The sequence below is a fragment of the Dryobates pubescens genome, chromosome 6, assembly GCF_014839835.1.
Source record: "Dryobates pubescens isolate bDryPub1 chromosome 6, bDryPub1.pri, whole genome shotgun sequence".
Classification (NCBI taxonomy): domain Eukaryota; kingdom Metazoa; phylum Chordata; class Aves; order Piciformes; family Picidae; genus Dryobates; species Dryobates pubescens.
The window spans coordinates 39168321-39195537 of record NC_071617.1 but is presented as its reverse complement, the minus strand read 5'-3'; the positions used below and the strand labels follow the sequence as shown (position 1 = coordinate 39195537).

Genomic DNA, 27217 nt, shown 5'->3' with positions numbered 1-27217 from the left:
TGAAGGAACTGGGGCAAGTGCTGTGAACTTTTGATTAAATGAAAGGGAAGGAAACTGATAAACTTGAATCCTGTGTCCATACAAACAAAATACAAAAAAGCTTTCTGTTTTCAAAAGCTGCTCTGATAGGGAACTTAAAAAAAACAACAACAAAACAACAAACCACCCCCACACCAAAAAAACCCAGAGAAGGATGTGTTTCATTGGAACTAATCCATAACAATGTTAAAGGACAACACACAGTATGCCATTGTTTCCCTGCTAGGTAGGGAAGAAATAAAGTGGATTCTTACTCTTCAGATTGTATTGCATTGTGCAGTGTGCTCCCTATTAACACAATTGCAGGACCACTCTGAAAGTCCTCTGGACCTGCATCTTCTAAAAAAAGTCATTCAGAAACAGAGAGATGAGAATTTCAATAAATCTGTAATTCTTCTTTGTAAATTAATGCAATTATTTATGCACGCAATTATATAGTTATTTATACACGCAGAGTTTAAAGGAAAGAAACATTTTGTGGCATCTGCAATCTGCAAAAGATATTAAGAGATACTTGAGACACTAAGGAAAATCAAATTCAGCAATTCACATTTTAAAAATATGGATAAAGTCAGACTTTTGTAGTAAGGTTTCTAGCAGAGAAAGTCTGTAGCATCACAATAGAAACCATTTTTATATCCAGTTGCCACAATCAATTTACGAGTGTTCACTTCCACCAACAGTCTTAAAAATTTCTGTCCACCTCAGTAGCAGATCCCAATTCAGTAATCTTCAGGCAGTTTCAGAAAGCAGATGTTATGTGGGTTGACATATGTGTTTGTTTTACACACAGTAGACAAGATTGTGAGACAGAAGACTTATTTCAAAGTCATCCTCTCTGGTGAAGGTTGCATGATAGACAGAAGTAGAGTAAGATTCCTCAGCAGAATCAGTTTGACCTGATACACCCCAGCTTAATCTTTTCTTTACAACCACTAGAAAAATGAGAAACCACAACCTGTCTATTAAACAATTCCACAGTTTTAACTGTTGCAGCTAGGTTCAACTCACAAGGGCAACTCAGGTTAGACAGAAATAGCAAAACAGAAAGCAAGCTTCCAAAGTTTCATTACTTTTCCCATTTTTATGGTTTTACTGTTTTTCATCTTCCTCCACTGCACAAATCTGTTGCTAAGGGGATTCACCCTGAGTGTCCCTGCTTCCGTCCTCTCTTACAGATCACACACAGTATAACTAAGATATACACACAGTATAACTAAGATAAAATGCACACCTTTATTTCAGTTTTCTTCTTCATCAGGTTACACTTTAGAGTATGTCATTGTTTCTGTGCTTTTCTCTAGGCTGTCCCATTTTTGTCTAGATCTCCTTCTGGAAATTAAACAGCAGCTGTGGTCTTAATTGCTACCCCTCCTCTTTTATTTCTTAACCGTTGTAAAAACATTTTAATAATGAATTTTGGGTTTACTGGCCTTTTGACTGGCCTTCAGTTTTCTGCAATTTCCTTTTCCCTCCTGTTTTAATGTTTCAGATACTATTCCCTATTTGACTACAGTGAGCATAACCCAAGTTCAGAGGAATCTAAAACATATGACTTGTTTTGGCAGGCTGTACAGCTTTTTCACTACACTAGACCAAATTCTCACAGTAACATGGCTGGTGATTAGCCATGATTTTCAAATACCATTTGAATGTTCTCACTGATGGAAAACCAAGCAAACTCCAAAAAACCAAAACCCTATACCACAACCACTAATTCCCCTCCACATTTTTGGCATCAGATTACCTTCCTTTAATATTAATCTTCCTTTTGTTACTTAGCAAACAGGTTTTTTTTGTCTATTGCACTTAACAAGCTGCACTTTTCATTTTATAATTTTTAAAGTAAGTTTCTATTTGAAGTCCACCACAAAATTCCATGGTTTTGGATGCCCAGAGAGAAATAGGTGATTATTTCCCTTAGAAACAGTGCAATCACCTTTATCCTTTTCCACACACGAGCTTAATAACAGAACTGCAAATGCTGTGAGGAGTAAGTGTATCAACAGGTGATAAGAAATGTGATTAAAGAGGGATTTTATTCTTACTTCCAATACAGTACCACTGTATAGAGATTCAAGTGTAAAGAAAGCCAGGAGGCACAGAAAAGAGAAATGCTTCATTTATGTCAGTAATATCTTCACAATAGAGGGAGAAAAGATACAGAAGCAGTTCTAAAACAGATTATGTCCAGTGAATGAGCTCAATGATTTAGGAGATCACTTTTATACCACTATGTGATTATTAGAATGGCTTGAAACACCAGTATAGGGAGGGTTATGGTCTTAAGTCCCAGGGAAAGCTGCTACCCTTTCTTCTCTGGCACATGCCAGTTATTTTCATGCATTTTCAATGGACAGTACAAATCACAGAATCACAGTATGGTAGGGGTTGGAAGGCACCTCAAGAGATCATAGAACCCAATGCCCTGCGAAAGCAGAAAACCTAGGGCAGGCTGTGCAGGAATGCATCTGTTTCATAAAGCAATCGGAGGCCCTTTTGAAGTAGCAGTTATATGCAAGGAAACTTTCCGAGAAGTGGAAGCCTTTACTGACAGAAAGAAGCAGCTCTCTCAATTTTCTGAGACAGAGCTCACAGTCAGTATGTGCTTCAGTGCACCTTACATTCAAGAGATCCATACCTAATTACAGAACTGCCAAGTTTGGGTACTCTCTTGTTTCCAAACAAGCTACATGCAGCTTTCAATGTCTTTATACTCACTCATGGATGCTTGCAGTTTAATGCTGAATCAATCAACAATCCTGCTGAGTAATACATTTTGAGTGGATCAGAAGAAACCTTCAATTAGCTTCTGCAAAATGCAAGATTTTGGGAAAGAATGCATCTTGGGAATCTCTTGCTTATCTTTTCCCAGATTTTTACCCTGTATGATCTAGTATTCTCTAGATTAAAAGCAGAGTTCAGATGGTTGCATGTAGGTGGTTTTCACAAGAATTGGAATAACCTTCCTGTAATCAGAGCAACACGCACTTTCACTGAAACATGCACTCTGTTACAATGCACTGGAACCACACAACAGGCAAAAACCTCATTTACGGTTTCATGTATTAAGATTAAATGATTTACCACAGATTTCCCATGTTGTCTTATTTCTCTGTATCTACCTCGCTTCTCAGTAAAGTGCACACTTTGATTATGCCTGTAGCTCTCACCTGGAAACTTCTCAACTGAACACAACTATACTAATCTCTAATTCCCATGTGGAAGCAGCAGTTATGCATATTAGCTGCATCATCTATACCTCTAGCTATACTATTATATGGCAGCCAGGTATTTAAATTCTGTCTCCTTCAGGCTAAAAATGTGTTACATGTGTAACCTGGGGCTTGCCCTGTGGGTCAAGAATGTAAGATTAGGAGAAATGTGAAGTCAGCCATCTTCCAAAGACAACCGATGAAACTGTATCACTATTGCATTATACTTTAGCGCTCCCCAACACTTCTAGAGAGTTGCAAGTTCTAATTTACAAATTAAACAGTAAATACTTTTCTTCCAACAAGGAAAAAGGGAGCAAGAAACAGCTGAATCATTGTCTGAGCCATCATGATATCCAAAAACCAGGCATGCTGACCTCTGGGATGGCCTACTCATACGGGAAACAACCGAAGAACTTCATTGCATCAGAAGGGAACTTTGGCTTGATCCCTACCACCATTTAGACAACACAGAATGATTTTATTTACAAAGATGCTTTCCTTCAAAATGAAGGAATCAATACAAGCCTTAAAATTGGATTTTTTAATTGGGTGACCTTCAGGACAAACCCCACATTCTAGCAATGGTAGCATCTGTGCAGTAACTAGAATGGTTATTTCTTTTAGCCACAACAGTGCTTTAGAAACCACAAATCTTTTGTCTCCAGGTAGTTTAATAGTTTTACATAAAATACTCTGATCTCTGCAAATATTCATGATCATTAAAACATCACCTAGAACTACTAGGAGTTCTCTGTAATACTACTTTTCTTGTCACAATTGTTCTCGGCACTTTTCAAATGGCATCCTGCATTAAAAAAAAAATCCTCAAAGAATCTCAACCTATACAAAGACTGAACAGCCACAGACAATAGGTATTTAGCAAAAAAGTCCTAATTAAATGAAAATATCAGTATTTCAAAGAAGAAATGTGCCAAGAATCTTACTTTGGTGATAGATAGGACAGGAATAACAACAACTCCACTATTTGCAAAGAGTGAACTTCCTGTACAAACTCCTCTCACCACAGATTAATACGCTTTTCTGAGACAAACTAACCAAAAGCCACTTTAAGATAGTGTGTATTGGTAACAAAGGTAACCAAACACAATCTACAGATACACCATAGAGCTGCTAAATCAGTTTTACATTAAAACCAGGAAAAAATGTTTGTGAAAAAATGACTGATCTGTCTCAAAAATGCTGACCAGCTACAAGGAGCATTTTGTTTCTCTTACTTATTACAACCTCAACATTGGCCAATGCTATTCCTACCCAGAAAGACAGCCTCCCCATACTCTCTGATCATGCAACTCTGCATCCATCACATTAACACATACTTAACATAAATACTGCAGAAAGCAGGCCTGTTTAGTTACCCTACAGCACACAAACCAGATTCTGCAGTCTACATACACTTATTTGTGAAGGATGTCTTTATTTTAAGGTAACTCTGATAATCAGTATTATTCCTGACTGGTTTTTGATCCCCTACCCCCCAGTAATTAATCAATTCTAACATTAAAGATACGTTACTTACAACAGCAGGAAAATTATACTAATGTGACTCTGCACATGCTCTTTTTATTTCACCCTCTTGCTTGTTTTCAGAAGTTTTCAAACACAAAAGTAACTAGCAGAACTTGCTACACAACTTGTCCACATACTATGTATAAACTCATTAATTTGCATTCAATTAAAACACTCTCTTTAAAAAGGCATCTAATCCTAATTAGAAAGGACAACTACAAGGAATTCAGCGTCTTCCTGGCAGTTTGTATCAACAGCTAACCACTCTCATTGCTCAGAACAGCATGTCCTAGATCTTACAGATTTGGCTCTTGTTACTTTGATGGTAGGTTTGGTTTTTTAATTAAGGAATTGATCTTAGCCTACCATTGTAAGATATTTTCTCCATCTGTCACTGATATCTACTATACCTCTTCTGCACTTGTTAGTACTTCAAGAGCCTTTTATAATCCAAAATTGGGTATTATATTCAGCTATCGGTCTCACAAACAACATTCCCCTCCCCTCTTCATTTTAAACTGACAGAAGTAATCACAGAGATTCTTTCTATCTATTTATCTACCTGCCTGCCATTGCACTGGGGATTTTTCTAGTAAGTTGCTATCAGAATTATTTTCCTAAGAATTTAAAGTTTCAGAAGTGCAGCTTGCAATATTTTCCCCGATAGATGAACCACCTAATAATCCTAAAATGCATTTGGGAAAGTGCAATTCAGATCAAGTTCTATGACTATTCTGTCCTTGAGATGTGCCACACAGTTAAAAGAAACTCAGAAATAATACTTTAACTTCAGAAACAAAGAAAGATGAGTATCACTCTAGTCTAACAGGCAGTATATAAACAAAGGCTTGGTAAATTGCATTTTTTTTCTACATTATCTACAATCTTAACCCAAATCATGAAAGAATTAACCCAAAAGCTGAAGAAACTGTGATTCTTTCTAATGCAATTTCTTACAAACAACCTACACAAACATAAAATAAAAGCTGTTTCAAATACAGGATGCATGCACCACTACACAGGACTAAATATTGCTGAATGAATATTAATTAGTAAATACAGCACTAACGTATCATTTTTATGCTCGGAAATTATCTGGGCATGCAATTCTTGCCATATATATCATGTGTGCAGTTCTGTATATCTGACATGGAGCAGTCCTGAGATACAGTCACTTGCTTATGCAAATTCAAAGTTTTTAAACATTTCCATCAGGAATCAAGGAATGGAAACCAGTCTGTTGTTACACTGACAGAATTTCTGAAGGCTATACACCTGTGTAAAAATTACTTTGGAAAAGTTTCTTAAAATGAACCCTATAAGTCTATAAACAGAGTGCTCTTGCTATCAGTACTGCAACTTGTTGCAGTGCTTAGCAAAAATTTAACTTCTCTAGTGTTTGCCACTGGCGAAGGAGTAACTGAAAAATATGCAGCGAGGGAGTCGTGCTAAAGCTGTAATTCCCTGGGTCACAGGAAAACGTGCTTTAAGAAATCAAAGAGACATGGCAACTTTCAAATGACAGAATTTCCCACTTAAGTGCCTGCAGCTGAACTTCCAGTTGCTTCTTACAGACAAACATCAAGAAAATGGTTTCTCTTAGATCTTGCAACATAGTATAAATAACCAAATGGCTAGCATCTCCCACAGCCAGATAAAATCCTCCTCCCCAGGTACAAGAGAAAGCTTCACATACCATTGACACATTCAAAGACATCACAGCACTTCCCAGGTGTTCCATCGCCACGTGAGACTATCTGGGGAAGGGAGCCTGCCTCACACATTGGGAAACCACATAAACCAGAGAGACACTCACACCTGAAATCAAAGGAAAACTCCATAAATATATTAAGCCATGCATAAGGGGAAAGAATAAGCAAGAGGAATATGGAATGCTAGAACTTTAGTTCCAGTGTTAACATATCTTAGAATCATCTATTATTAACCCAACTCTTCTCTAGGGCTGTATGTAGCAACATAGAAAACTAATTCCAGATTGTTTGAAAAGAATTGCATTCTCTGGATCTGCAATATTAGGCTGCTCCTCCAATTCACTCTAAAAAATCAAAACTGGTAAAACACTAATAGCAGTAACTGCACCCATTGATGAGATGAGTGTTCTTTCATTAGGAAACCATAATATACCTAGCTTTATATAGGGATTAATTCAAGAAAAAGGAAGGCTACCTAGAATCATTAAATGACAGAATCACTATGGTTGGAAAAGATCTTGAAGGCAATCAAGTCCAACCATTACCTAACTCTGCCAGGGCCGCCACTACACCATATTCCGACCAAATGAAAATAATTGCATGTTCTCTTTCAGTTTTTGATAGTGCTGCCCTTGGTTTGCAGAAGGGCAACCAATTACTTAGGATGCCAAATAATGTGGGAGGCTAAGTATACTAAATTCTGTGGTTAGTTCTAGAGACTGGAACATTCTAAAAAAAAAAAAGAAAAAAGAAAAAAAGTATTTTTTCCACGTAAGTAGTATTTATTTATTTATGAAAACAGCCTAGAGAACTGGAAGACCAGATGTAGATAACACTAGTCATGTATGAGTCCAGATTCTTTGCTTTATGTTTACCATAACAATTTGAAAGTCCAACACTTAAAAGTTTTGATAATTTTACATTTAACAGAGTTCTGGCCCAGAATGACTGACACATTATAGGAATATGCAGCAGTGATTCAATAAAATGAAAGGCAAAAATAACAGAGAGAAATAGGCAAATATCATAGCTGAGAAACTTCATAGAATAGCACATTTTTCAATTGCAAATCACAGTTTCTGCTAAAAACAATTCTAGACTAATTCAGCATACTACAAATACACATTAATTTCAGAAGAAAAACACAAAACCCAACAACAATAAAAACTCAGCAAAAGATCCTGCAATTACAAATAAAAGAAATGAAAATAAGAGCCACATCAAATATTTCAAGCATTCCAAGACAACCTCCCCACTAAATCACCCCAAGTATCATCAGCACTTTATGTGTTTGCCTATTCTTTATGCTTGAAAATAATTGTTTGGTTCTTCACTACCATGCCTGTCTTCTTCATTGCCTGATAGTAATTTCCTCTCAGACTAGTGCTTAATGAATGAGAGAGAGACTTCTCCACAGAATTTAAGTATCTCTGCCTTCTACCTCATGAATGTTAGGCAACATTAATGTATTCTTCACTTTAAGGTATTACTCAAAAAGAAGTTTGCAAGAAGAAATACAAGTGAAGTCAAGGAATCCCATGGAATCTTTACTGTTTGAAAATGATTCTTGAAACATTGCTTTATAGCAGCGTGTTACTCTAAAGGGATAAATGAGTCTTTGAAAAAAGTAATGCTATGCATATCAAGCTGCACCAGGGGAAGTTTAGGAGGTGAGGAGAAAGTTCTTCACTGAGAGAGTTGTTAGCCATTAGAATGGGCTGCCCAAAGAGGTGGTGGAGTCGCTGTCCCTGGAGGTGTTCAAGAGAGGATTGGACATGGCACTTGGTGCCATGGTCTAGTAGTCATGAGGTGTTCAGTGACAGGTTGGACTTGACCTTTGAGGTCTTTTCCAACCTTGTTGATTCTAAGATAACCTGAGACCCAAAGTTTTATTTACCATACCTCTGTTTGACATTTTCACAATTTTTCTGTAAATACAAAGAAAAAAAAAAATCTAATTATTTCCTTAACTGCATGCCCTTCCTTTTGCATCTCTGTAAAAGCAGAAAAAGGTATTGTGACTTCTACTACACGTGATCAAAAAGCCCAAAGCTTTTGTGACAGCAGCTTCCCTTTAAGAGGACTCTAAGCAATATTACAGAACTCTGTACCATGATCTCATCTTTTGTGGCCCAAATAAAAGAACAACACTTATGGGGAAGGGAAGGAAGAAGACAATCTCTAGCAATGAACAGAAAAGAGTCTTTCAAAATATATATAACAAAAGTACAGACTATATGAAATTGGTATTAAAAGCCTAGATAAAAACATTAGGTTTCAAAGGAAAATAGGTAGATCAGACTTTCTGAAAATTCATGTCTTTCATACAGAAAATGGCACATGTGGTAGAGATACAGTTGGGGACCTTATTTTCCACATCTCACAAAATGAAATTACCACCTTTAGTTTCATTGCTTTCACAACAAGCTTTTACAGACACGCCTGTACCTTGTCTATTCTTTGCCTCACATTCATTATTACTGATGATTTGAGTTGCAGAAGAATATAAAATCATTAATGACTTCCACTCATTTTCTTCCCAGTCAAATGCTTTAAAAATACCCCAAACCCCAAAGCAAAAAAAAAGTATGAATCATTAGATTAAGTAACTTAAGATAGGAAACCTTCCAGAGGAAAGACTGAAAAAGATGTTTAAAAGATCGTTGGGACCCAATGTTCCTTTCTGCAGAAAAGGGTCTCTCCCCTTCAGAGTAATCAAAGCTTGGCATACTCATTCACAGCATAAATAAACAAAAACCCAACATTCAAAATTTTATGAAATTACTTCTCATTTGGTTAAGAAACAATCCATATATAGGAGAATATCAAAGTAGTAAATGGTCTCACATGGACTTTAAAACAGTCTGCATTCTTTTCAGCCAGCTCTGCTACAAAAACCTTTGACTGTTGTCCAGGCTATTAGCATAGAAATCATTGTTTTGGAGACATAAATCTTTCAGGAAAAAACCCAAGGAATTCTGGTGGCCAAGCACAGCTGTCACACTGCCAAAACAACAACATCTGGAATAAACAATCCCATTGTCAGTAAGAGAGTAAAATAAGCTTTATAGTATCAGATTTCTCTGAAACACCTTTTAGAGCAGAGGCACAGATGAAAGAGAAGTTGTAGTTCAATTCTGTGCTCTATCACAGGCAGCTATGCACCTGCAGGGTGTGTGTATCTGAGCCTCAGCATTAAGTATCAAGTTTCAAGCAGTTTAGCAGGCAAGATTGTGATATGCCTGTTCATAGTTGCCATGGCTCCTCTCTTCTGCAAGTTTTAGCTGTTCAAACTGATGATCAAAGGCACAGTGTTGCTCCTGAGCTGCTCCCTATATAACTTTAACTTGCCTAAGGAAAACAGACACGGCAGAATTAACTACAAGGAAACACTCCCAGAGAGAAGACAACTTTATATGCTGCCTTCTCTTTTCACACACCCTGCAGTAACACCATTAGACTTGCACTATTAAATAACACAGTGACATGCAAAACTTCCAAGATTAAAAGGAAATCAATATTTGAAGTATCAAAGTGTTCACACTCAGTATCTGCTCCTCACACACCTTATCCACACCGGCCGTAAGGAAACATTTCTTGGGATGTTGTATCATCAGAGCACTCAAGTCAAGAACGTGTCCTTTTAACAAGGAAGAACGCTCCTGTAAGACAGTACAGTGTCTCCTAACAAGAAGGTCCAGAGAAACGACAAGGAGAATCTAAATCATGCAAGAGACTGCATGGAGTACAGCCTGAAAAGGTGGTAGGATGGCCTGAAAGGAGCCAAGAATCCTGAGAAAGAAGTTGGATGTACTGAAATTCTGAAATTAGAGAATCATCCTGTCTGGTAAGCGGAACCATCTCTGGTTAAAAAATGAAAAAACCCAACAACAATAACCCTAAAAATGTCAACAACTGACTATGAGAAACTTCAGTACATAAAGAAAAGATGATATTCATTAACCTGTGCTTCACAGACTGGAGGAATGTAACCTCTTAAAGTAATATAAATGGCCTAATCTTTAATTTAACTTTTTGAGTTTCTTCAAGACAGAAATAATTTAATCGATTGCTTTTATGTTTGAGGGGGTTGGGTTTTTAGTTCATTTATACCATTTTCCTTTATGGTACCAAACGTGCAAAAAAAGAAAAAAAGAAAAAAGTCAAACATCATTAAATAAAATTTGACATTGACAAGTAAAATCTAATTATCCTGGTTAATTTATTTGCGTTATTGAAAGAGAGAAGGCCTTGGTTAGCCTCTGAAAAGCTATTCTGATGGTAGGATCAACAAAGCTCTCCAGGTACAAGACATGGTATGTGTGAAAATAAGAACAGGCACTCTGGCAAAAAGTCTTAGTACTAGTGAATGGGAAGTTGGGGCAGTAGTGTATTGAGGAGAGGGATATTAATAAAATTAATTAATAAAATTAAGACTAAAGCACTGAGACTAGAGAAAAGCATCCTGAAACACACATCATGTTCTTCTGAAGATACTGTCATGGTCTCTGTTTTTCATTGCACGAATCTAATACAATTTGTATGAACATTATTAGGATTTAGGTTATCTATACTTAGTAGAAAAAAAATCCCATAATCCATTAATAATATAAGGACTTAGGAAGACTGAAAAGCAAGGAGTTTTCCAGAAGTGAATTCTCAGCGTTACCAAAGCTTGATGAACTAATGGTAAGTAAAAGAGATTAAATGCAAGACTGTTCTGATCGTCAAGCATAGGCTGCAAGAGATGATGATACAGCAGAACAAAATATTAATGTAACAACCTCATGAAATCAGAAAAGGATTATGTACACGTTATCCACACTTGAAGCCACAATGTGAGTTACGTAGGCAATGAGTTTTAAACTGGTCAAGCTACAGCTTAAGGAATCACCCAGCTACTTGTCTTACAAAAGATAATCTCCAATCCTACACAGAAAGTTAGGCTGCAGGCAAAGACAAAGCCATTGGGACAACTCTATCCAAGAAGTTCCTGTATACTTTTCCTTAATCTTCAGACAAGCAGACTGGAGTTTTCACCCACAAGTTCATGGTCACTGTTTTATGCATTTTGCATTTTCAGTTTTAAAGACATGATTAATCAAGTCAGTGATGAAAATAATTCTTTTTCCTGGAAAGCTTTTAGTGTTTTATTTTGGAAATCGGTAACAAACCTATAGAAAGAGATGGCAGAAGAACTGTGGAAATTACATACAACGCTTATTATCGGACCACTTCCAAATGCTCTAAAGTTCTGCATCACTTCTATATGAATTGCATGACTCATGGAAGTTCTTCCTATTTCAGTTCTCCAGAGGGTTTACTTACAAGAAATCAAAGCTAGTGTGCTCCAAGGTAAGAATTCCCTTCTGAAGTTCTGGATATTGTTAGTAACAGACACCAAGTATAACTGCATTTTTTTAATGAATGTAGCAATCTTTTACAGGGGAGAGGGGGGGTGGCATTTAAATGTTACAAAAGGCAAGAATCTAGCTTTTTATTGAAGATAACGTGTGAGAGATGGTTCTGTGCATCTTTTGAATTTTATTAGCACTAGAAAATAACAAATTGATGCTAAGCAAAGGGATAAAAAATTAAATCATAAAATCGGCATTCACACCAAGTAGCTTAACATCTTTCCAGGCTTATTTGAATCCAAAGAGTTCATTTGACTAAGAGATGTGATTTCATCCTATGACTGCTGTTTAATCAACTGGTTTGTTTCCCAGATGGATGAGATGGGAAGAGGACGGTCACAGAAAAGTCATGCCATGTAGGCACAATCACTGGCCAAGTACAGTGACTTGGCCAGTGAACTGATGTGTGTTTACATTAACTCTTTTGAATTCATCAGTATGTGAAACAAAACAATAAGGCAGTCCAATTTTTCTCATATTTTGCAGTACCAGCTCATGTTATACACTGTTGAAGATGTCTCATTTTTTATCACTATGTACACCTCCGTTAACTCTTTCCTTAGGTTTATCAGCTTCACCCTTCCTAATATAAAACACATTTCAAAACCAAAGATGAGATATTAGTGAAGATGTTACATAAATGCTAGTAATATGGTATTACAAGAATCTATTTCTTTTCTTATTTCACTACTTTTAAATAAGGAATTATAAATATCTGATCCTCTTACAAATAAAACACAAATTCCTAGGTACCTCAGGTCAAAAACCACTCACAAATAATTTTGTGAATAGCTGAACAACTTCAATATTCCTGTAATTCCAATTTTTACTCCTGAATGACATACCTCCCTCAAACTAAGACATGAGGGATGAATTTGCCGTATACAAGTGGACAAAAAAAACAACCCTGAAAAACAACCACAAAAAGGCAAACCCACCAACAATCCGATTGTTTAATTTGATGTCTACTTCCTACTCTGAAAGAAGAAAATCCAGTAATTACTTCACATTTAGCCTTCCCATGCCATTTATGATATTAAACACCTTCTCATATCCATGAAAGCAATTCTGTAAAAGTTTAGGAAGGATAACCATAGAATGGTTTTGATTGCAGGGGACCTTTAAAGGTCATATAGTCTAACCTACTTGAAATAAGCAGGAACATCTTCACTTAGAATCAGGTTACTGAAGAGTTCTGCCCATCCTGACCGTGAATGTTTCTAGGGATCAAGCATCTACCACAACTCTATGCAACCTGTGCCAGTGTTTCACCACTTTCATTGTTAAGGGCTTTCTTCCTGTACTCCAAATCTCCCCTATTTTAAAAGAATTATCCCCTGTTCCAATTTGACATGTCCTGCTACAAAGACTGTCCCAATCTTCCTTGTAGGCCCCAATTAAGTAGTGAAAAGCTGCAAGGAAGTCTTTCTGGAGCCTAATCTTCTTGCTGCCATTCAGTGAGGTCTGGACAGATTGGAGAGCTAGGTGAAGAGGAATCAAATGAAGTTCAACAAGGTTCTAACTGTAGAGTCCTGCACCTGGGAAGAAGTATCACAGTATACGGTGATACTGTGAGTAATGCCATGTACCAGTACAGATTAGGGGTGGACTTACTGGAAAAGAACATAGGACCTAGGAGTCCTGGTGGACAGTAAGTTATCCATGTATCTTGATCTGGATGTTGGGAAGGAGACGTGGTTGTGTTGAACATTCCCGTGAGTGAAATTAAGACAAACAAGGTCATATATCAAAACAAGACTATTTATTAAAGAGAGGGAATGGAGCAAACAAAACAGAGAAAGACAGAAAAGGGGGAAGAGAGAGATAATGGGGAAAGTGAGCAGGAGAGGTACTTAGAAACAAAATAGAGGAAAAATGGAAAAGCGAAAGAGAAAAGAGCAAAAAAGAGCAGGAGAGATAATTATCATGCCAGGGTCCTTCTTTGGTAGGGAAGAGACATTCCTGGGCTGCTGCCTCCAGCCTAAGATGACCCAGGTGATGCTCCTCTATCCCCCACAAACTGGCAGAGCTCAGGGCTTTTATACTGTTTGTATCTCCACCTGGCGCACATTTACCAATGCATACATGGCTTCCAGGGGTAACTTTTCAGGGCATCTTTCCCATGTGCTAGCAGGGGTCAGCTCTGAGCAGCCTCCGCCCCTTTTTGCCGACCACCGTCCACCACACCCACTGGGGAGTTGCTGTCTCTATGGGCAGAGATGACACATCAGGTGATCTTCAGGCTGGCCTTATCTCAGTTTCTAATGTAATCATCATGATCACAAGGTGATTTACATGTTCAAGGCAGGATTCCCTCACCCTGGGACAGCAACGTGCCCTTGTGGCCAAGAAGGTCAATGGTATCCTTGGGTGCATTAAGACAACCGTAGCCAGCAGCTCAAGGAAGGTTATCCTCCCCCTTTACTCTGCCCTAGTGAGACCACATCTGGAGTACTGTGTCCAGTTCTGGGCTCCCCAGTTCAAGAGAGACAGGGAAATAATACAGTCCAATGGAGAGCTATGAAGATGATTAAGAGATTGGACACCTGTCTTAAAAGGAAAGGCTGACAGAGCTAGGGCTGTTTAGCTGGGTGAAGAGAAGACTGAGAGGGGATCTAATTAACATTTGAAGGATCTGAATAGCATGTGTCAAGAAGGGGCTAGTCTCTTCAGTTCTGACAGGACAAGTGGCAATGGGTACAAACTGGAACACAGGAATTTCCACATCAACACAAGGATAAACTCCTTTCTAAGGGTGACAGAGCACTGAAACAGGCTGACTAGAGAGGCTGTGGAGTCTCCTCTAGAGACTTTCAAAACTCACCTGGACACATTCCTGTGTGACCTGCCCTAGGTGATCCTACTATGGCAGGGGAGTTGGACTCAATCTCCAGAGGTCCCTTCCAACTTCTAATATTCTATGATTCTATAATTACTCTTTCCATCCCTTGCCAACTTCAGTTTCAGCTGTGCCTTGCAGCTCCACCCATGACTCTGACAAATACAGGCTGTTTCACGTGGTTTCCATGAAAGAACGGAAATTAAACTGTCCAGGAGGGGCAAAAATGACTTTCCTAAAAATGTGGCAAACCATTAGATGATAATTTGACTTCTGAACTTTGTCCATTGTGGACTCAATCTGAAAATAAGGCCTGAAGATTACTCCAGAATGCCACTGTTTCTGAAACCAAGCAAACCATTGAATAAATGACACTTTCCATGTAGTGGGAACCATGGATGCAAAAACTGTAACCCTTTTCTAGAGAGGAGATTCTTGAAATTTCACCAATGACATTTTGAGGAAGAGTAGTAATAAACTACTTATTATTTTAAAACTGTTCACACCCTTCAGTTCCACTTTTAAAATATTAAGGGGAAAACGAAGCTGCAATTTGTGGATGCTAAAATCCAATATTTTCTAGAGGAAATACACCTTCAAAGTATTTTGATATAATCTCAATAATGTTACTATCATCCCCTTTGAGTACTGCTGGAAACTGCTGGGAAACTGCCATGTCTACTTTCCTTCCAATATACAAACATCCAAGTGATAACTCTGTTCTGTTATTATGTATGTCTCCTTTAGGCATCTGTGCAGTTGTGAGTTTGAGGACAACTGTTAAAGACATTATTGATCTCTACAATACAAACAGAAACTTACTTGTTCATGTCAGAAATTATTCTGAACTAAATCACCTATTCAATTTCCAAACAAGTTAATAGCTGATTAAATAGATGAAATGGAACAATACAGAGTATGAAGTCTTGGGGATGGAGCAGCAGCAATAGTAATATTCAGTGTAACCAAGGTATACAGTGATTCCTGAGAGACAAGAAGAAACAACAAAAAACTTGTAACAGAAAGATACATCCACCAGTTTACTATAAAGAGTTCAAACACCAGCTTGCTTGTCAAGAATGCAAACCCAAATTCTATAGGCACCACAATTTATCCATCCTTCTTCCAAGCATAAAACATCTAAAAAGTAGACACAACTAAGAATTACTTCAATTTATTAAAGTGGTTTTTGTTTTGTTTAACACTGGAGGATAAATACACCATTAACACAGTACATGGTTAGTTTAATATCTTTATCAAGTATCTGGACTAGGGGATTGAGTGCTCTCAGTAAATCTGCAGATGACACCAAATATGGCAGGAATGTTGATTTGCTCAAAGGTAGGAAGGCTCTGCAGAGGGATTGGGACAGGCTGGATTGATGGGCCAAGGTCAGTTGTATGAGGTTTAACAAGGTCAAGTGGTTGGTCCTGCAGCTGGGTCACACCAACTCCATGCAATTCTACAGGTTTGGAAGAGAGTGGCAGGAAAGTTGCCCAGTGGAAAAGGACCTGGGGATGTTGATTGACAGCTGATGAACAGGAAGCAGCAGTGTGCTCAGGTGACAAAGGCAGCCAACAGCATCCTGGCCTATATCAGGAATAATGTGGCCAGCAAGAGAAGGGAAGTGACTGTCTCCTAAACACTGGTGAGGCCAAACCTTGAGTACCATGTTTCCTTTAACAAAAACTGGGATCTACAACCATTTTCTCTTGGATACCATTTCCTGAGGATGGAGATGGGTGAAGGAAAAGGATCGATAATAAATACAAGAGAGACTGCTGTATCAGCAAAAGTTGCTTAAGAGAGGTGACCAGTATAGGGGAAAAAGAGGAAAAAGTTATGACTCTTGAAAAATCACAACTGCCCTCTAAAGAAGATAGGGTATTCAGTACAGGATTCACCACTTTTCCCAATCTATCATGAAAGTAATGTCTTCCAAAGATAAGAATGCCTAAGAAAAGAACCTAGACAAACATGCAAAAGTCACGTTACATTTTTACAAGGAATGACGTAGAAAAGATCTTGCCTCACCAAACAGCTAAAAAGATTGAATGAGCAGAAAGGGTGGGCCACACAGAAAGGCAATTAGGTGCTATCAGAAGAAAAGCATTATCCAACTAGCAGTGTATGGATCCTCTCAAATATAATGTGAATATAAACTGGAAATAGCTTAAAAGAGAACTCATCACTCTAGACTTCCCAATAGTGATTCTGGTGGCTGCCATAAAATGAGGTTTATGCGTAACTGCCACTAGTATTCCCTAGACATTGGTGTAACATGAAATATGGAATATTGGTTGGTAAGTCTAACATCATGATATGTATTATCTATTGCGTCCATAACAATGACAACAGATAAAAGTGTCCTGAAAGTGGATAAAGTACATGGAAAGAAATTGCCTATTGCTATTTGGCAAGGCAATCTAGAAGGATAACAAAATCATAAATAAATGTAAATGATCTCTGATGAGTGTGGTTTTTTTAGATCAACAGCTGCTACATTTCATTTCGCTGACATCAAAAGACAGCATGGTTGACTTCACTGACATCTACAAGTTTTCTAAAAAATAAAAGTGAAACTCCTAATGATTAATTTATCATGTGGCACCTACCTTGTGCCAAAATCAGCAAATAATGAAACAATTGCTTCCTTTGGAAGCAAAAACAATTCAGTAATAGTATACAAAATTTAAAGACTCTACTATAAGCCACTACTACTCCTTTATGCCCTCAGAACTGCTAAATAAAATATTTTCAACATGGATGTGCTTTAATACAGAACATATGTATAAGAGGAGTTTCTTAATTTAACAAAATGAAGCTTTTTTTATTTAATTTACTCTTTGTCCTAATGTTTTCTCCCTTGAAAGGTAATTTCACTCAAATATGATAATAAAATCTAGTTTTGTACTCTTACAGGTTGCATACAATTTCTATCCAAATACGGCTTAATATAAACCTCATTTTCTTGAGCTCTAGGGATGTATAAAATTTTAAGTATTTATGAATTGGCCAGGGGTGGGGGAGTTGGGCTGTGTTTTCCAAGTAAAGCTTCATGCTTGGGGAAAACAAAATGCACACTTTACAGTAATTGCCCCTTCAGCCTTCCAAAAGGACTGAGCAGGTGATTACAATGTAAACCAGTATTTTAGTAAATCATCCAAAGAACCGATACTTTTGCTGGTCAAGAACATTTCACTTCCTTACCGTACTACAGATCAAAGTGTGGCACTGACATTCACAGCAGCCTCAGACTGAGATGTTTTAGTCACATATCAAGGAAAAGCAACAGGGTAAAAGCTATCAAACAAGGGAAAAGCAGCTCTACGACTAATTCATTTAAAAAAACCCAACAACCCACAAACACTGCTTCAGAGGTTTTATTCCAAACAAAACCCCTATAATCCTACTCCTCTATGCTACTCAAGACAATTGAGAGGTTTGTATTTGCAATGACATCCAGCTACCTGTAACTAAGTGTGGTAGTTTGAAAAAAGACTGATATTCCCCATCACCAGAAATCATGAATTTATGGCATTTCATGACTGTAAGGGATTACCATTCTGGACAGGGAATTCTGGGTTGCTGTCTCACTTTCTGGGTCCTGAGTGCTCAGGGGTCTTTCACTCACTTTCAGGATTTCTGGATGGTATTTTCCCTTTCCTTCTCTTTCATATACACTGACATAACCTGGTACTTTTTTAGTGGAGGACTAAATACTCTGCTAAGTCAACTAGAAAGACTTCCTGCCCTTTTTATCCTCCCTGTTTCATCTCTTGGTATGAGGGGAGGGAGAAGACAGGAGAGGGAAAGGGGAGGTGGAAACACTGAAGCTGTAACACTAAGCGATAGTGAAACGATCTGATTCAAAGTCATTCCTCAAGCCCAAGCCCTTTGGGCTACAGAATTCCAAGACTATCTGCAAAAAGCTCTTTTTCACTTTTGTGACACGTGAAATAGTCATCAGGACTTGTATTCCCATTTCATTTAGGTTATTAAGCAGTTCATTGCTCTTAAAAGTTTCTTTCTGCAACTTCTAACTGTTTCTGTTGCCCTTCATTTATTTTTGTTCTTCCCTTCCTTGTCCCACCGTATCAGCCTTGAAACTCCTTTTTTGAAGCTAAAACTCAGAAAATATGCTGGAGATTTTGAAGGATAAATTTCTATCAATTTTTCCTGATTTTTTTTCTAATCTAGAACATATTCAGGCTTTTGGTGTTAGCAGAGAGATATTCAAGCCAAGATGTGCATGATGCAAGAATTCATCTCAACTGGTAAAGGATTGTGAACTAACTCATTGGGACTGACTCCTTTCCAAAATCTGGGGAAGGATGGGTGTAGGAAATGCTCTTCTTCAATGTTAAGTAGTTTGGAGAGGGGGGATACATTTCCATTTTGTAACGCAAACCATATGACAACATAATTAAGAAGATCTCTGAATGAATCTTGAAATCACCAGATTTGTAACAATCAAACAGTAGGAAGAATGGAAGGTGGTGCTAGAGAAAAGACTATACTTAGATTACATGAGAGGAAATGCACAGAAAAACAGAAGGATAAAGCTAGAATAAGAAGTGAAGATCTAGTTGTCATGGATTGAATTGAACCTGTCACTCTTATTCATACCATGCTGCAGTCATGCCAGCTTCAGAAAGTGAAAAGTACTAACTGGAGCAAAGTATTATGGGGCTTGAAGCTCAGATTGCAACATGGGAGGCTTCCTGTTCCAGTTGCTGCTTCTGGATTCCAGGTTCTTGGGTGTTTCTCTTTTCCACTAGGATGGCTGCAGGACGAGGAGGGATGGTGGAGTAGTTTTCTGCCTTGTGCTTCAGGCTTGCTTGCTTCTGCTTGCTGCTGCTTTGTGCCATGCTTTTTTCTGCAAATCAGCTAATGTAATTATGCATTTTGTACTCTGTTTTTCTGATTTTGACCCATAAACTCTATTCTTATCTCACTTTTTTTCCCCCCTCAATCTCAAATTTCTGTGTTACTTTTCCCTCACTTCTGTGTTGTGAAAACAGACAGGTTAACCCACTGGTTCCTTTTGACCTGTTTTGTTCTGATTCAAATCACTACACTAGTAAAGACTAAATTGCTAAATTATTCTAATTGAGAACAGCCAGGAAGAAAAAAAAATAAACCCCAAATATATTTGATGCAAAGCTATCCAAATGTGACATCTCTGTTGTATAAAATCCTATCAAAAATTTACAAAAATATGTGAGAAATGAAGATATAAGCCAACACCAAAATCAGCTCCTATTGTTACAGTCCATTTCCCAGACTCTTTTTAATAAAAGTTTACACTTACAAACAGATTTTGCAAAAGAATCTGAGAATGTAAACAAAATTCACTGACAACAGAAAAGTGGAAACATCTGAAGAAAATAGATTCTGCACACTTCACACTGATCATCTCTTCATTTAGCTTTGTAACAGAAGATGACAAACATCAATGAAACTGTGACAACTTACTCTCTGGGAGACCTCTAATACATTTTGATTTGGTAAGCTGCTTGGTGAAGACTACATCTTTATGAAAACCAAATACAGACATCATTTAGCCTTCCTAACATAAGAAGAGGAAACTTAAGGTGTCTCATGAGAGTCCAATAAAAGCTGAAGCACCCAGTATTTTGATACCAATAGTAAATCAGTAGGGTGTTCTGTTTGCAGCACTGTATTATGAATCAATGTGAAACTACAGGTAAGCTCTGAATGGAAGTACAAGAACTTAAGAGTATCAGATGTTTGTTTACTGTTGTCAAAGGTTAACAGCTGGGTTGGCCACTAAGTGAATGACAGAAGGTGTCTATTAATGTTTCTCAGTTTCCAATAGGAAAAGGAAGGAAATAAGGGAGGCTTATAGTTTGGAAAAGCAAACTGAAACTAATTAAATGAATAGCAATAAAATCAAATATACACAAAGCCAATATTGAGCCCAACTCCCCTAATGGAGATTAGTCACTGTTGCCATAGGTGCTGCAGCAGTAGTACCAGACTAGACTAAACATCAGACAGGAACTGTATTCAGGAGCTGGATTCTGGTACTAGATTCAGAAACTTGTGGATTGGGATTAAAGGCAGAATACAGAGATTCCTCCTAGGATGCTGGCCATTTCAGAAGAGAGCTTGACTCTTGTGATTACTCACCTTGATACTGAACACGACATAAATGGAATGGAATACCCTGTTGGTCAGTTTAGGGTCACCTGTCCTGTCTGCTCCTCCCTGCAGATGCAGCATTTTGCTCTGCACTGCCAACACGGTACACAAGATCTAGCAGTGACCTTGGTCTGCAGGTCAATCCTTGGTACTAACTAGAAACTAGTTAGTACCAAGGACTGATACTAGAAGCAGACACTCTCTGCAAAAACAAATCCTTAATGTCAGGAAGTACAGTCACTTAGAAGCGACTGAGCTGAGAAGAATTAGTTCTATTCTAAATCAAACCAGGACAATTGTTCCCTCTTCTCCTCTGGCATTACTGGGGAAGTTTTCAATATTATGAATATGCATTGAAGAACTTGCTTATAAAACAAATACCAACTTAAGACTAGACCCAAAGATGTCTATTCTCCTAGCATATTCTTTACTAGTTTCCTGTATGTAGTATGTGTGAGAGCTGTCAATCTGCTTATGCTGTATGTGAGGTTGGCTTATGCTGTACGTGAGCTACTTGTTAACCAAGTCAATGACATGCCATCCATCCTTAACTGTGATGTTCTCCTTGATTACTCTGTGGTTCTGATGGTATAAATCCTTTTTAGTGTCAGTAAATTAAGTAATTAAATATAATTTCTTGAAAAAGCCCATAAAAATAAGACTATAACCTCAGGAAACACACTTTGCTTTTAATAAACTGTTCTCAAACACACAGTGCCACTACTTTTCACCTTAATTCCAAAGGTTAAATACCAGATATGATGTGGATTTAAGTGATTCTAAACTGAATCACAGTCAATGCAATGTTAATATTTCATCATAAGTTTGGTATGAAATTCCAGAATTAAGGGAAAGCCATCCCTTTTCTCAGTGTTCATCCATAAACCTGCATTTTTACTTTTCTAGTTTTCAAATGCATCTCTCGTGTAGGATTGAGACCTAGGCTTCACATATAAAGCCCTAATGTTTCCTCAGATCTGAGGAAATACAGAGCCTGAATTCAAATGGGTTTATTTTCATGTTCCAAGTAATTGTGACGTTTCCACTTTTGCTCTGTCTCTTTAAATACATATAGTTCTCTACTCTCAAACCTTTGTCTAATCTTTCTTTTCTGATTATCCCCATGCCCTATTGCTCCCTTCATTTAATATCTTTACCTACAGCACATGTCTGATGGCTATCACAGAAACACAGGCTGGAAGAGCCCTTCGAGATCAGGTGCAAACTATCACCCAACCCCATCTAATCAACTAAACCATGGCACCAAGTGCTGCATCCAATCTTTTCTTAAAACACCTCCAGGGATGGTGACTCCACTACCAGCCCGGGCACCCCACTGCAACAGGCAATCACTCTTTCTATGAAGAATTTCTTCCTAACATCCAGCCTAAACCTCCCCTGGCACAGCTTGGGACTGTGTCCTCTTGTTCTGTTGCTGGTTGCCTAGGAGAAGAGACCTACCCCCTGCCTGCGCACCCCCCCCAGCTGCAACCTCCCTTCAGGTAGTTGTAGACAGCCATAATGTCTCCCCTCAGTGTCCTCTTCTCCAGGCTAAATAACCACAGCTCCCTCAGCCTCTCCTCATAGGGCTTGTGCTCCAGACCCCTCACCAGCCTTGCTTGCCCTTCTCTGGACATATTCCAGCATCTCAACATCTTTCTTGAATTGAAGGGCCCAGAACTGGACACAGTACTCAAGGTGTGGCCTAACCAGTGCTGAGTACAGGGGCACAATGACTTTCCTGCTCTTGCAGGCCACACTATTCCTGATAGAGGCCAGGATACCACTGGCCTTCTTGGCCACCTGGGCACACTGCTGGCTCATGTTCAGCCAGCTGTCAATCAGCACCCCCAGGTCCCTTTCTGCCCACCTGCTCTCCAGCCACTCTGTCCCAAGCCTGTAGCACTGCATGGGGTTGTGGTGGCCAAAGTGCACAACCTGGCACTTGGACTTTTTAATTCTCATTCTGTTGGACTCTGCATATCTGTCCAGCCTGTCAAGCTCTCTCTGCAGAGCCCTCCTACCCTCTAACAGCTTGACACCTGCTCCCAGCTCAGTGTCATCTATAAACTTTCTGATGACAGACTCAATTCCCTTGTCCAGATCATGAATGAAGATATTGAACATGATTGGGCCCAACACTGTTCCCTGGGGGACACCACTAGTGACTGGCTGCCAACTGGATGTGGCACCATTCACCATCACTCTCTGAGGCCAGCCACCTGGCTAGTTCTTAACCTAGATGGATGGGACTACCTTCCTTAAGAAGCAATATATTAAAATACAAACAACTAGATGGATTTCTAGCAGGCACACAAGTAAAGCATCTATTTGATCTTATTCTTGACAGACCCAGCTTTCTTCTTTCTTCCTCATCTGCTCTGTTCCAAAGAGCATTATTGTTTTGGCTGAATTAAGGAAATCTGAAAATCTGGCAACCAGCACAACTGCATGCAGTAACACAGAACAAGTCATAAAAATAGAAAATAGAGGAGTGTAGGACACCTGTAATTGTTTCAACCTGCCAGCACACTCTGGTGTGGGGCATCTGAGTTTTACACATCAAGGAGGACAGAGAGATTAAGACAAAAATCAGAACTAGTGATGAGACTTCAGAAGCTCAGAATTCATCTATCTCAGCTCTATTTAATTGTTCAAATCTAGTCCTAGTCATGCACAGCAATCTGATTTCAAAGAGGTTTTAGTGCAATTTACCTGTATCTAGTAAGTCAAGCCTGCTTGTGTAACTGGAGTCTTTGTGAGCAGGAGACAGGAATACTAGTTTTATCACAATGCACTACCAGGTTTCACACATCAGTTACAGTTAACACCCAGCAAGCCAACTAGTTAGTTTCACATATTAAAGAAAGAAAAAGATTCTTCTGCTGACATGTTTGCTCTACATGCCTTTTTTAAGATTAGTTCTGTCAGTGTGTGCTAGAAACACAAAACAAGTCCAACTGATCATTTGTCTGAAACAAATGAAATTTTATTGTCTTGGTACTCTGCATTCCCTAATAGAAGGAACACAGAAGTTACCAACTACAGAGAATGTAGTACCTATTTTTTCATCCCCTCCGCTCAATGCCAGGAAAAAAAATAAGGAAAGAAGAAAAGCCAAACTACACCTTACGTTAGACTGCAGAAAAATAGAACACAATTTTACTTTTGGGAAACAAAAATAATTTGCCTTGTACATCAGTTTTTAATACAGCAAAATGAAACAAATGTAATGAGAGATTTTTACTTCCAACCTAAGTTTTCTATTATGTCAATGTTTCCAAGTGTCAATGTGAACTAGGAACTTCTGAAAACCTAATCTGAGATTGCTTCTTTGACTTTATAACATCTTTCCAAATACAGGTCTTAGTATCTTTTTCTTCCACGCTGAGCTATACTGGCAGCAATGTTGGTACAATAACTGGTTAAAATCTACAGCCTGCTGTGCAATCCCAACCCACCAGGACAGTGCTCAACTAATAAGAAATTATCATCATTCTAGGAAGGTTAATGAGAATGTTAAGAATAAAAGGAGGGACTGAAAATTCATACTGTGCTTTAACCAGAACATTCAAGAAAACAGAGAAAGGAAAAAACCACAAGCAGTAATTCTGAATGAAAGAACATTTGTAGCATTCACTGAATAGGATAATATATGTTTAAATAGCAAACTACTATGTTAGTAGTATGAACAAAGATTGAAAAGTTTAGAAATACATTTTCAGATTTTAATAGATGGGATTACTGCACTACATGAAGTTTTTCACATCTCTTTTCCTGACTTTTCCCCTGCCTCATTAAGAATATCTTCACCTTACTATGCAATAAGAGACCCCCAACTTCAACATATGTGTACCTTAGGGATATCCAAGCAAGAAGATGCACAATTCATTACCTTTGCCATTTTCTACTTTCTAAATCCCTTTCAAGTTTATCACTCCTTTAATCTCACTAGAAGCTGAGAATATGGCAGTATTGTATGGTGCATAGTCTTTCACACTAAATAAACCAACTGGTTATGTCTATAGCAAGCATTTTCTTTTTCATGCAAATTATTTTTGATGGTTCTTTTTGCTTAAATTCATACTTACTGGGCATATTGCCTCCCCCTCCCAGGCCTGGGGATCGGCAGATTTCACACGGGCCCTTCCCCTAAGCCATGTGTCCTGCCAGGCACAGACCTCATGCAGGGTCAAGTCTGGGCATGTTTAAGCAGAGAACTGATGGTTTATCAGTTCTAGCCTTTGTCTGGTGACAATTCTGATAAAAAATAGCTGGTTGTACAAAACAAGTCAGCTGCAGAGAGCATAAGGCTCTCCGTGGGTTTTGCACACCACACATGGATTATAAGAAGCAAAGCAGTTCAGGAGGATTTTCTGGTAAAAAGAGAAGAGGAATTCCCACAATACACGAGCAGCAGCATTGTGAGCAATTGATGTATTCCTAAGGTGTCTGGGAACTTCTTACCTTCCCGGTTAGTAGGTGTAACACATGGCTTCTGGATCTATCTTTTCCAAATACTGTTTCTCAAATTATTTGTAGTCATTCCTACTTTGATGTTCTCAACCAAACACAGAACCTTCATAAGCTTCAATAACTTTTGTATATAGTTAGGTGGGAGGCAGAGACGAATTAATAATTTATATTTTTATTAATTCCCTGCCTTATCCCTCTTTATTTGTAACACTGTCTAAACAACAACAGAATAAAATGGAAGTGAATACTCGAAACTTTTGTTTCCTGACAGTTCCAGGTAGCCACTGCCTTTTAGCTTCTAATACTCATCTTCCACATATAAAACCCACTTTGCTTCTACTAGGTTAGATTTTCTCCAGCATATCTTCTGCTATCTCTGTTTTAATTACTTGCCAAAGACCTTCAGAAGTTTCTCAAACAAGTACACTTTTGTAAAACTGTTTTACTATCTTGGAAAAAAAAAAAGCCACCAACCAGGGGAAAAAAAAAGGCAGGGGGAGAAAGAGAAGTCATCAGTCTAGAGGCACAAAATCATTTTAGCAAAAGTCAGCTTCATGTAGTTGTACTAAGCAAAATTCTATTCAAGAAGATAAATTTTGTACTTCTGTTAGCCTGATGTACCTTTAATCCACTTCATGTATTTTTTTATTCTATATTCACATTTCTTGCCACAAAAGTATGTTAGTATCCTGCATTTGTAGTACTTGAATTATGGAGAGTAAGTTAAAAATATTCAACAATCAAGATACCAACCTTGTTGGCAGGGTGCAGCAGCCATCAGCTGTCAGCCTGACTTGAGTTTCATAGCTATCCAGAGGGCAAACAACTTGTTGAACAGGAGGACATTCAACTGTACTGCAATCCACACTGAACACTATGAAGGAAAGGAAGAAGAAAATTCACTTTGCTTGTGCTTTATAAGCTTTTTGCAAATTATTTCATCAGAAGCAACCAGTTATGCATCAGTCTTAAGTCAGAAAAATTACTCAATGAATGCACGCTCAGCAGGCAACTTATACAGAATTTCATTCTCTTCAAGATCCACTTTTAAAAATTGACTTGGGAAGCAACTTAAGTATTACTAGTTAATAAAAAAAATAATTATACAAGTTAGACAGGCAGCCTTAATGATTAGACCTGTGAGTAGTATTAGTTACTAGAAATATACCAGGTATTTTCCCCAAAGTTTTTACGACAGTTAATAATTCACTGTTTATTTTTTTTCCTGATTAAAGTCTGCTTAGAAGGGGGAAATGCCAGGGCTATAGGAAATAAATAGATAAAAAGTAAAGATACATTGTGGATTTATGCCTGCACATATAAACACTGTCAACCATTGTTCCATCAGATTGTTGTTTAGGAATTTATATATGTTGAATATACATATATTCACTTTTTTTTATTATATATATGAAGAATTGCAAACTACCAAATCCATATGCATTAACAAGAATTACACATAACTAGTAAAAGAGATATGCTTTTTAGAAAGCAGTAAGTGCAGGAGGGAGAATAAATCATATCAGCCTGAATATACATTTAATCCTATGAGTCACTCAGTAAAGCCGAAATACATCTTCATCTTGTTTGGTCCTAAAACTCTCATGTTAACAATACCAGCTCAAACTATTTGCTACTCCTTATCATAATTATAAGAAAGTACAGAACAAAACACCATTCCCTCATTAAAGAAATAAGCAACCTTTTGAGTCAATAGGCAGGATGAACAGAAAGTTGATCAGACTATGCAGTATAATATCCCCAATTACTGATTGAACTCCGCTTCAGTACTGCCACTACTAAAGCTGCTTACTGCAGTGC

General features: G+C 38.0%; 1 protein-coding gene across 2 annotated transcripts in view; it reads right to left on the bottom strand.

Moving 5' to 3' along the window:
* Positions 1-27217, bottom strand: part of CRIM1 (cysteine rich transmembrane BMP regulator 1) — a 186793-nt gene that overhangs the window by 62325 nt on the left and 97251 nt on the right. For both annotated transcript variants that reach the window (XM_009911724.2, XM_054162346.1), the window contains 2 exons: positions 26150-26270; positions 6481-6602 (listed from right to left, as the gene is read on the bottom strand). In XM_009911724.2, the coding sequence (XP_009910026.2) occupies positions 6481-6602; positions 26150-26270 (243 nt within the window). The remainder of the gene's footprint in view (positions 1-6480; positions 6603-26149; positions 26271-27217) is intronic.